Below are 12,213 nucleotides of genomic sequence, written 5' to 3'. Positions count from 1 at the left end.
CATAGTGTAAATATGCAGAAACCAAAAGCAATTTGTCAAATTCAAGTATCTTCATTTTTGCAGTTTTGGTAAGGTTTAATACGTCACCCTAGTTTTATACGTCACCGTTTTTTAATTTTTGGACGTATATTTATGTATATTTATAAAATATACCATTACGGTAGATTAGCCAGCACAATTACCTACCTACAATTTAAAAACAAAAATATTTTCATCGTTTAGACCCTAAGCTACTTAACATTTTGCGCCTGTTAGCCATACTCGTACATTATTCAACATATCAACATAAAACAAAAACGTACATGTGGGGTAAACCTTTAACTTTAAGTAAACAATTGTTTAAATTTACTGTTGCATATTTCTAGTAGTATACAAGCGCCGAAGAGCGAAGCTCGCGCTCGAAAATGAAAAGTTAAAGGTTTACCGCACGCGTACGATTTCGTTTTATGTTGATATGTTGAATAATGTACGACTACGGCTAACAGGCGCAAAATGCTAAGTAGCTTAGGATCTAAACGATGAAAATTATATTTTTTTTTAATTGTAGGTAATTGTGCTGGTTAATCTACCGTGATGGAATATTTTATAAATATACATATATATTTTTCCAAAAATTAAAAAAAAGGGGTGACGTATAAAACTAGGGTGACGTATAAAACCTTACCAAAGCTGCAAAAATGAAGATAATTGAATTTTGCAAATTGCTTTTGGTTTCTGCATATTTACACTATGTGTGTACCAAATTTCAAGTGTCAGCAAAGCTTCGAACAAATTTGGCAAAGTTTCGAGTTTCAGATGCCGATGAATGTATAACACCTTATAGAACAAAAAGTTTTGCTCTCCTGATTTTCGGCTTTAGCGTCATTATTGTATATATATTGAACTATAGTTTTCGAAAGTTTTATCACTTTTTGTTTATAATTGACATTTTTACAGCAACTTAAAAAAATTGGCGTTTTATACCGTTTTTTCAATCTCACGGCTTTGTTATTGCAAATTTCGTAATCGGACCACCGCCATTTTGTAGCTATTTTTATTACGAACAAAATCATGTTCTAAGCATTTTTTCGTATAGTCATCCCGCTGAGTTATTTAAAGAAATCTACTAAAAAAATTTTTTCACGATTAAATTGTTAATAACTTTTTTTTCTGATACTTTGTCAGCAAATTAGCCTGTTATTGTACTCATCATTTAAAGTATTCCTGTGTATTTATTTCCGAGTTATCAAGAAAATGTCACCAACAGTAACTTTTCGGCCTCTGCCGACTGGACTATATCACTATTATGATTTAGTGGAATAATAAAAGTATTCTGTTCCACTCATATTCTAATTCACTACAGTAATCTTAAATATGTCTGATTATTAACATATTTCAATAGTGCTATAATTAAATTTAACATTGAAGACAGATGTACTAGCGTCATTTTCAAATGCAATTATTGAGCTGCGGGAAAAAATATAGTCATCCTTATTTGATAAATTATATTTAATTTTTTTGACCTCTACACTAAACGAGACCTTATAAACGTGAAACTTTTGTTACAGCTTTAGTTCAAAGGCAGTTGTTAACTGAACATGAATGCGTTTTTGATATACTTAAGTGTCACAGTACTCACGTTACCGACATGTCTTTGTGCGAATGTTTTGGCAATAGTGCCCACGCCGTCTTATAGCCATCAGGTCGCTTTTAACCCCCTGTGGAAAGAATTATCATTGAGGGGGCATAAGGTTACTTTATTAACAACTGATCCTCAGAATGATCCAAAGTTAACGAACCTCACTGAAATCGACTTAAGTTGGTCTTATAATTACTTCAGCAATTTGAGCGCAATGGTTGAAAAGTCTGTAAACATGTGGAATACCCTGGATGTCTTTTCTAGTATTATGACGCGGATGATAGAGGAACAGATGTCTTGTGACGCAATACAGAAACTCCTGCAAGGGAAAGAAAATTTCAATGTTCTCCTCCTAGAAGGCTTTTATCCCGAGTTTCTGGGCTTTGCCGAAATATACAACTGTCCGAAGATATTGATTACATCCTTGGATGCACCGAAATTCATTCACCGCTTCTTTGGGAATCCAATTCATTCTATCTTGAATCCTGATGTTTTTACATCGTTTTACGGAACTTTAAATTTTCGGGAAAGGCTGATAAGTACCATTTACGACATTTACTTCAAACTATATCCGTTGAAAAATTATTTGTATCAGAGAGAAGTAATCTTTAGTAAATATTTTAATACAAAACTCACCATAAATGAATTAATTAATAGTGTTGATATGCTGTTTGTGAATGTAAATCCTGTTCTGCAAGGCATTAGATCTCTCGGACCTTCTACAGTTACAGTAGGAAGTTTTAGGATAGACAAGAAGCCTTTGACAAAGGTTAGTACAATGTTTAATAACAGTATTTTTTTCAATTCTATTTGATGATACTTTTTTCACTTTAGAAATAAAATATGGTCAGTCGTGAAATAAACTTTTACATTTTTTACTTTTACATTTACATTTACATAATACACTTAATAAATTTTTATTTTTCGTGCTGTTGAAATTAACGCATATGCTTTTAGTATTCAAACTAATCAAATGGGGAGATGAAAACCTGTACTGAATAAGCAAAAGATCTCAGTTTCAATTTTAATTTCAGTTCATTATTTATGCCAAAACACACAAAATATTACACAAGTCAAAATAAAATTGATTAATACAGGGTGTGGTGTGTATAATGTATAAAAATTAAACTACAGCTTCCTAACGATACTTGTAATAGAAAAGTCTTATACGAAAAGGTTCTATTCTTCTCTGGAACGGTCCTGTCCGTGTGCTGTACGATGAGTTACGTGCTGTAGACAAGCCGTGTAAACCAATCGTCGTTGAAAGATACTTCTCAATTTTCGGGGAATTTTTCAATGCAGAAGTACAAACTAAGAAAAATAGATATTTAAAAAAAACTTAATTTTTTTTATTATAATAATTAACAGTATTAACAGTATATCTTAATTGCATTGTTGTTACTGCAATAGTTCGCAAACAACACCACATCCGTAAGCATCTGTAGTTGCCAACTGCGTGCACTAAATACACTCCATTAAAATGTGGAACAAAATGAAATAAAACTTACCATTTCTAGAGAAAATTTTGAAATTGGTCCCCATTAGCGCGGTTACAGGCATGGCACCGACGCACCCAATTTTGGCAAATATTTTCACAAATTCCCGGTAATTGTGTCAGCAGCTTCAAGTATACGGTTTCGCAATTCGTCTACCGCAGCAATTGGAGTATTGTAAACCAATGACTTCAAGTGACTCCAAAGATATAAGTCCATTGGAGTTAGATCGGGTGACCGAGGTGGCTACAGCACAGGACCAAAGCGTCCAATTTACCGCTGAGGAAACATTTAATTCAAAAGTGTCATTACTACTGGAGTACTGTGTGTAGGAGCCCCAACTTGAAGATAATTCCAGAACTTGTAATGCCACATCGTCCAATAATTCAGGAAACCGGTTCTCCAAAAAGTCAGCATATGTTAGTCCATTTAGTCGTTCTTCACAGAAATAGAGACCCACAAGTACATCGCCTATTATGTCAGCCCAAACATTTACCTAGGACAGATGTTGAAAATGAGCTTCCCTAACCGCGTGAGGATTTTCATCGGCCCATATATGCATATTATGGAAATTCATTTCATCACGGGTAAATGTCGCCTCCTCTGTTACACAAACATAAGCGGGAAAGTCTACTTGATTGGCACATTGTCGTAAAAACCATCTGCAAAAACGCATTTGTTGATCACAATCCGGGGGTAAAATCTGTCGAACTGATTGCAGATGATAGGGGTGCAACAGCTGGCGCCTGAAGTGCGATACGAGATGAGGTTTCTACTTGCTGTGCGAGTCGTCGAGTACTAATTGGGGGGTCTTCGACAAGATTTTCCAACACTGCATCTTCAACATTAAGGTTCGCTTGCTGACCACGTCCTTCTGCGCGAGGAATAACACTTCCCGTATCGCAGCCACTGAACGCACTGTAGGATTGTATTTGCACATGGGGGTAACGTTGTGACCATCGTTCCCGGTACAACCTCACATCATATCGACACGTTCGGAAATAGTAAACGCATTGTTTTCTCGGTTCATTGTAAAACTAGTTTGTGTACATACTAAAAAATTAAGCAAAGTAAGAAATAAGAATCTCGTTTTTAATGTAATCGGTACGCTATTCTTATTGTTTACTTCTTTATAAAAATTACACTGTCACTATCGTGGAATTACAAAATAAAAACTTTTGTCTGGATTCCTTCACTTTTTAACACTGATGAGTCGATGGACGATGCTTAATATTTAATATTTAAATGAATAATGAATTCAATAAAAATACAAAATCAGTTGACTGCACACATTTTTTGACAATATAACTTAATCTTCTTTTAGTATTACTAGTATTAGATTATACCGACTTAAATTATAAGGTTGCATCCCGGATCGCATAAAAACACTTCCAAAGTATTTAATAAATAACACAGGGTCGGCCTTCATTTCGTGGAACAAATGAACTTTAATTTATAGAAAAAAATAGGAGTTTTCTATTACAAATATCAGCAGGAAGCTGTAGTTTAATTTTTATAGATTATACACGCCACACTCTGTAGGTATATAAAAACAGGCGAAAATATAAATAAATATGAGTATAAAATATTAATACGAACAAAAATAAATTCCTAAATTAAATAAAAAGATAACTGAAAATGCCACAAATAAATAATTACAAACAATCAAAAAAATATACATTTAAAGCAAGGTTAATAAAAAAAATAATAATAAACAAGTAATAAATAACTCAAGAATCTTGTAATTTATAAATTACTTTACTCAGCAGAAATTCCTTTATCCTGTATTCAAAGTTTTTCAAACGTAAATTTTCAATTGCTTTTGGTAACACATTAAAAAATTAAAACCCCAATAATAACTACCATTTCTGATACTCGTAGGTCTCAAATAAGTGTGTCGTAAAATATATCTGGTAAGGTGTCGATGAATCTCAGTTTTCATATTACATACACTTTTCTATATTATTATTCTTTATGTGTACAGTTTTATAAAATATATACACAAGGCAATGTTAATATAGTGTCCAGTTTGAATACCTGTCATCTAGGGAAGACTTACCCTGGACATAGCCAGGTACTTTTTGGCTGTGTCTTTGCTGGGGTATCCTATGAACTCCTTAACAAAAATACAGCTGTTTGTTTTATCCCACCGTGTTTTATACTTTTTATGGGTGTTTTCCTTAATCATTTCAAAAAGTATTGACAACGAGAGTATGCTGGAGAGACCGAGTCCAAAAATAGTAAGACCCGGTGCCCTCCTAGCTAGTTTGTCAGCTTCTTTATTGCCATTGCACCGGTCGTGTTCCTTAACCCAGCATATAGATATGCTGTTGGTAGTTGAGGTGCTTGGTGGCATTCCCATACCGATCTTGACATTATCTTTCGATTATGCAAGATCAGTAGTGATTGCCTACTATTCTAGTGTTTTTGTCCGTTATCTGCCTGCGGGCAATTTCTTTAGTAGCTATGGTTATACCTGCCAGTTTCGCTTGTACCACGGTGGCACGCACATTCATAGTTCACTGATATTGGATGTGTTGGGATCTAAAATAGTTCTCACATCCTGTACCTTCTTTCTATTTTGATCTGTCAGTGAAGATGTTAATTTTACTCTCACTGGGGCGGTTTCCTTGTCATTTTTTATGAGTACTGTGTCTGTCAAACGCAAACTAAGAAGAAATGCTGTCAATGTCTGCCTGCATAAGACGCATCTTCCTGACGCATGACGGCCTTATTCCATAGGCGACACCTGACTTCTCCACATCCTACATCTGGTTTAACATCAATATTCTTGAAGCAAAGCATAGTTGTCAGAGCCACCCTTAGATAAATATCTAAGGGTGGCAGACATAGCAGCATCTCCATTGCTAAGGTTGGTGTTGTTCGCATAGCTCCTGTGGCGCTCAAGCAAGCTATTCTTTGCACCTGGATGAGCTTCTGTTTAACTGCTGTTTGTTGGGTTTTTGTCCACCAGACAACAGCTCCGTAACAATCCCATGTTGAGTCATGAGTCTATATGTATTCCCAAAAATTTTAGTAAAATAGAATTTGGAATGCCTTTGGCTTCTTTTAGGCTAAATATTACGGTTTCTTTTGTAAAGAAAAAATCAAAAAGGGTATTTTATACCCTAGAATCCACTGGAGGTAATAATATTACACTATATTCTAAATTTCAACCCCTTTTGGGGGGTTGAAATTCATAAAATCGAAACGACTGTTGAAATGGAATGTAATGTACTCTATTTTGATCTAAACAACATTATAGCTCTCATAATGACTATAAAAATACATTGCAGTGAGTAAAAACTTTGGACAAAAACTCGAGACACTAATTTTTATATTTAACTATATTTTATTTATATTTTAACCATCTATCATAATTACATTATATTCCTTATCACAGTATAAAATATTTTTCAATTTTCATCTTCTTCCTCGTCCTGTTCCTCCTGTTTTTCCTGGATTTGTTCACTTTCATCAGTTTCGTATTCTTCACTTTCTTCAAACTCTTCGTCTAAGTTACTTTCCTGTTCATCTACGAATTCGTCGTCTTTATCTTTCTCCTCTGCGTCTGACATAATTACCAAAGGTAATATGTCCTCATCAATATACGCTTGCTTCAGTGAGCAATTTGGCTACATTTCCACTTTAATCTTAGTTTCATGGAGGTAGCAAATGAGAATTTTTCTGTAGATGTTTGTTCACGAATCTTCTGTGTTTTTCTAAGTGTAATAACGACAGAACAATCTTCGAAATCCTTAGAGGGATGACCACCCTTTTCTGATGTAGACGCTTTACGAGCATCCTGCAGGCAGTGAACAACAATCTTCGGGAAATTTATTTCTTGATTCAGCCAATTTTCGAATTTACTTAAAAACTGTTCATTTTTTCGATTTACTTTTCTCCATCTTGCAAAATAAGGAGCAAAAATGCTTTTCCTGTATATGTAATAAGGGTTTTCGTTGCATTTTCATCAAAATGTATGTGGAAATTATCTTTTAGAAAGTCAAGAACACGTTTTTTTTCGCACTTTGATTAGCGTGAAAATTCCATCATTATTTGATGTAATTTCAGGCGTGTTATTGGTTCAGCAGCCATTGTAATATAAACAAAGAAAAACAGTGCAAATAACAAATAACAATACAGAACAAACAAAAATATAATGGAAATATCATTGGAGCACACTAAATACTGTCCGGCACAAAAGCGGGTGAATAACTGAAGTAAATCCAATTGTACGCGCCCTATATATAGGTCTTTTACGGCCTTATCTGCAAATATCTGCAGACAAATTAAGTATAATTATGTTCCCAGGTATCTTGGCATTAATTTGATAGGTATATGAAAGTATAGTCTCGTATAGTACTAAGTCAGATAACGACCTAAATTAGAAAATTCTTCGAAAATTACGTGCTGCATATAATCAGCAAAAAAACATTAAGGCTTAAGTCAATAATTACCTCAGGTACATGAAAAGAACGACAAAAGACCGTACTTTTAAGCCCTGTATAGTGCAAACAAATATATAAAGGCCTAAATGTTGTACAAGCTGTCAAACATTGCGTTTTTTCAAGAGACAAAACGATATAATAATTCGCATTATTTTTAATAGATTTAACCGTTTATAACTTCTATATAGAAGCTTGAATCGACCCAATATTTTCTGAAAAATTAGTTCAGTATTAGGGGTATCTACCGTGTAAATTAGCATTAAAGAAAAAAGTGAAATTTTTAGGTTTCGATCGGGTTTTAAGGATTTTTGACCACTGTACGACGTGTAAACACATTTGGACCGGTCTTACTCAGTTTCTACGAACTAACACAAATGTCCTGCTTCACCATAACTCAAATGTTTCACCATAATATAAATGGTGTCTTGCTTTACCATAAATTAAAAGGATATCCATCAACTGCGAGCTACTTTACACACAAGCCATTTTTGACATTAACTACTAAAAATTATTGTTAACACTACCGCAACGACGATTGTAATATCGGATTTCAGTATTCGGATTCGCTGAGGCCACATGGCTCTCCACGCGTATTGCAAATAAATAAATAAATAAATAAATAAATAAATAAATAAATAAATAAATAAATAAATAAATACATTTTTTTCTTGGAAAGTATAAGGATTTTACAAAAAATTTTTTACGGTATTGACTTCATTTCTCATGCTGCATCTATTCCCATTTTTTTTTTGGATAAGTTGTGATTCACCCTGTATATAAAACAACAATGTGAGCATAATAAGACAATCTAAGAGTATTGAATGAAACACATAGGCAAATGCTTCGATAACGTCAATATTGGAAAACGTTTGAAAATAACCACACTGAAAGAAATGCGTTTTATTCTTTATTAGAATTCTATATGCCATTATAAGACCATTGTATACTATATGTGACAGTTAAACAGGTGAATATTGGATATAAAACGCGTATTGCTAGCACAGTTGTATAGTGACTATAAACCTTATTCTTTATTAAATTATTGTATAACTAGTATACAACGTTTTTTATACCCTTTACGAAATAATAGCAATAACTGTTATTAAAGTGTTCCATATCGTTATTAGAACATCTAGTACTGGTTATAAGTTTTATAATAATAAATGTATTAAACTGTTGTATACTCTGTATGAGTTAAAAACATATGTCATTAAGTTTTCAGAAATTTTATTGGATAACTGTAATTACAAGCTAAGGTTCTAATGTAAACATACATAAAACATACTTTTAAGCATTAAAAATGATGACAAATCGCTCCCAAAACTGTCCAGTTTATTTTCTTAGCAACGATGCACCCGTATTTTCTTGTATTACATGAGAATTTGCACTATAACTCTTCCACCTTAAGAATGAAGCATCCCCAGAAAGGTTGAGCTTCTTTCCATATAATTTTATTTCCTCTGGTTGATTGACTTTATACCCATGCTCTTCTTTGTCACCGTTAACCTTCTGTTCCTCCATCTTATGTAAAACTTAACATCAGCGATTTCTAATAGGACCTACAAAATAATAATTTTTAAGATTTAGACAAGATTTACATTTGAAAAAACAAAACAATTACAAGCCATAAAACAGTTAGATACTTACATAATAATTTTCCATTTCACACAACGCGATATGATCATGTATCCCACAAAACATGTGCATATACTGTCCATTTTCATCAAACTAGACGTGTGTAAGTCGATGCACAGCGGACTGTCGGAAATTTTACGATTGTTGTATTTTCTCTTCTTGAGTAAAGATAATAAAGACGTTGTGGTTTTGTGTGTTTATTTTGACAATGATTGAACATGTATGGACAATAAAAGTGGACTGTATAAGATAGTTGAGTACCGTTCTGCTTCATGCATAGCATGCTACTGAAATCTTAGAAGGGATGAGCTCGTGCGGCGAACCCTAAATCAGCGGCTGGAATAGCCAGGTTTCTTATTGAGTCGGCGCACTTCGCTCTCGGGTCTGACATATGATTATTATTACAAGACTATGAATATAACTTAACAACGATCATAACCGATTATGCACCGAGAGGTGACGATCACTTAACCATTATAAGATGCGTTTTACACGTTAAAAACGGAAACATATTCAGTATAAGAACGAATAATTCTGTTAATACAATTGTTATATACAAATTCGGATACTGGTCTTTATACAACAAATCTTCCCTACTATACAACTGGAATATAAAGTCTATAACACCTAATAATGTATAAGTAATTCATTATAACCTTTATTTCATAGATGCATAAGGTGTATTAAGCACCTTCCAGTTAAACTCGTTGAATAATGAGTATGGAGATGATTGCTTTTTTTTAATAAAAGTTGTATATTGGTTATAAAAGTTTTAATATGCGCTATACACATTATTCTAGATAAACAGTTTAATAAGCCCATTTCTTTCAGTGCACCAGATTTGAGTCCCATGAACTACTGTTCTACATTTTTGCGATTTGCAAAAAAATTATCAGGTAAATCGGCTCTTTGGCTGCGGATTAGGATTCAGCATAAAAAAATACACGAATCTATGTACTCATCTCTCTGGTACAAGCCTTTTTTGTGTGTCTGTGGTATCAATATATTGTTTACATAATTATACAGATAACTATATTTAACATATAATGAAAACATATAGCTGTACTGCCATTATCAAGTAATTTCTTGCCATTATCTGTGGTGTCCCGTTGTTATCCTAATTTGTCAACATATCAAATTTTTTTGACCTTCTCTCTCAAGATAAAACTTTATATATGATAAGTTTCTATTCTGGTTTTAGTTGAAATACAATTGTGAATTAATTAAAATGGGCATGATTCGGCTGTACTTAACAGTTGCGGTACTTACCTTACCGGTTTGTCTTTGTGCAAATATTTTGGGGATAGTTCCGATACCATCTTACAGCCATCAGATAGCTTTTTCTCCACTGTGGAAAGAATTATCATTAAGAGGGCATAAAGTGACTGTGTTAACTACGGATCCCCAGAATGATCCAAAACTGACGAACCTCACCGAAATAGATTTAAGTTGGTGCTATCAATTTTATAGCGATGTTAGTACAATAGTGGAACAATCCGTAAATATGTGGAACGCTGTGGATATTTTCTCTGGTTTCATGGAAATAATTGCCGAGAGGCAGCTATCTCATGATTCACTTCAGAATCTGATGCAAGGGGGAAAAAATTTCGATGTTTTGCTTGTAGAAGGCCTTTTTCCCGAGTATTTAGCCTTTGCTGAAATTTATAATTGTCCGAAGATATTGATGATGTCCTTAGATGCGCCTAAATACATGCATCGCTTCTTTGGAAATCCAGCTCATCCTATAGTGAATCCAGATTATCTTACATCATTTTATGGAGACTTGAATTTTAAGGAGAGGGTAATTAGTACGATATACGACATCTACCTTGCACTATTCCCAATTACAAATTGTTTGAGCCGCAGACAAATAATATTAAACAAATATTTTAACACAGAATCTACTGTAAATGAATTAATTAGTGGTGCTGATATGCTTTTCGTGAACGTAAATCCAATTCTGCAAACCGTTAGAAGTTTTGGCCCTTCCACGGTGACAATAGGAAGTTTCAGAAGAGATGCACATAAGAAGCCTGTGACAGGGGTGCGTACATATAATTTTTAATATTTAATAATGGATACATTATTATTACTTTCCGTAAAACATGGAAATGTATTTAAGTTATTTTACTTTCGAATGGTTTTACACACCGAAATAGGGATAGTTGTGTATTGCGTAAGAATAATTAAAATAGACCACGGGCCCAGACCCTTTTTTTTCTTTGACTAATAACAAGCTGAATTTTAGAGAACAGCTTCGTTTTGACGAGATGCCCAACTTTTCCCTCTACGGAAATTATCGAAAATGGTAGCTAATAAAGCGCGGAGACTAGAAACATGTCGATTTGGTGAATGATCAATATTTATTACTAACAAATAGTTTTTTACTTAAATCGCATGATAATTGTATGAAAAACTCGAAAAAACTTTTGTCCTACACGTTCGATGGTTTTTCCGAAGCGTCCCCCACTCTTAACATGTCAAAATATTATGATCTTAGAAGTTATTAATAACCACCTAATTTTTTCACAGATGCTTGGTAATTATTATTATAATTCAGTGACATTTTTGTCATACACGTAAAATAGAAGGTTTTTCTAGTCCTACACTGGAAAAATGTCATTTTCACGGGTACAATTTTCTCATTAATAACTGTAGGACAAAGAAACCAAACGATATTTTAGGGAATTTTTAATAAAAAAAAACTATGTCCTACAAAAAAATGCATTATATCTTCTTGTGACTGCACATGTCCAAACTTCGCCAAAATAATGCAATTTTTGCACCCCAAAGTAGAAAAATAGTTTACTAATCCCCCAGGGAGTTTGAGGAGGGGGAGTGATAAACAAACTTTATCCTTATCAAGCGCGGCCGAACTAAACCAAAGCGTTTTTTCTCTATGTCATCGAAAAATGTGTATATTTAACTTTCTATGTACATGTGATCGGTATATGATGCCACAAAGTAGAAAAATAGTTTAGTAACTCCCCAGGGAGTTTAGGGCAAACTACCCTTA

General features: G+C 33.7%; 1 protein-coding gene across 2 annotated transcripts in view; it reads left to right on the top strand.

The window, feature by feature from the left end:
- The window catches only part of LOC108903714 (UDP-glucuronosyltransferase 2B15), a 62,466-nt gene that overhangs the window by 10,060 nt on the left and 40,193 nt on the right, over window positions 1-12,213 (top strand). Inside the window, exon 1 of one of the 2 annotated variants that reach the window (XM_018705990.2) lies at window positions 10,446-11,241. The exons of the other annotated variant lie outside the window; for it this stretch is intronic. Coding sequence (XP_018561506.1) covers window positions 10,702-11,241 — 540 coding nt within the window. The 5' untranslated portion in view covers window positions 10,446-10,701. Of the gene's footprint in view, window positions 1-10,445; window positions 11,242-12,213 lie in introns of those variants that run through there. 2 annotated transcript variants of the gene reach the window in all.

This window comes from Anoplophora glabripennis, unplaced genomic scaffold (genome assembly GCF_000390285.2).
Source record: "Anoplophora glabripennis isolate ALB-LARVAE unplaced genomic scaffold, Agla_2.0 scaffold63, whole genome shotgun sequence".
Lineage (NCBI taxonomy): Eukaryota > Metazoa > Arthropoda > Insecta > Coleoptera > Cerambycidae > Anoplophora > Anoplophora glabripennis.
This window is presented reverse-complemented; position numbering and strand designations above follow the sequence as displayed.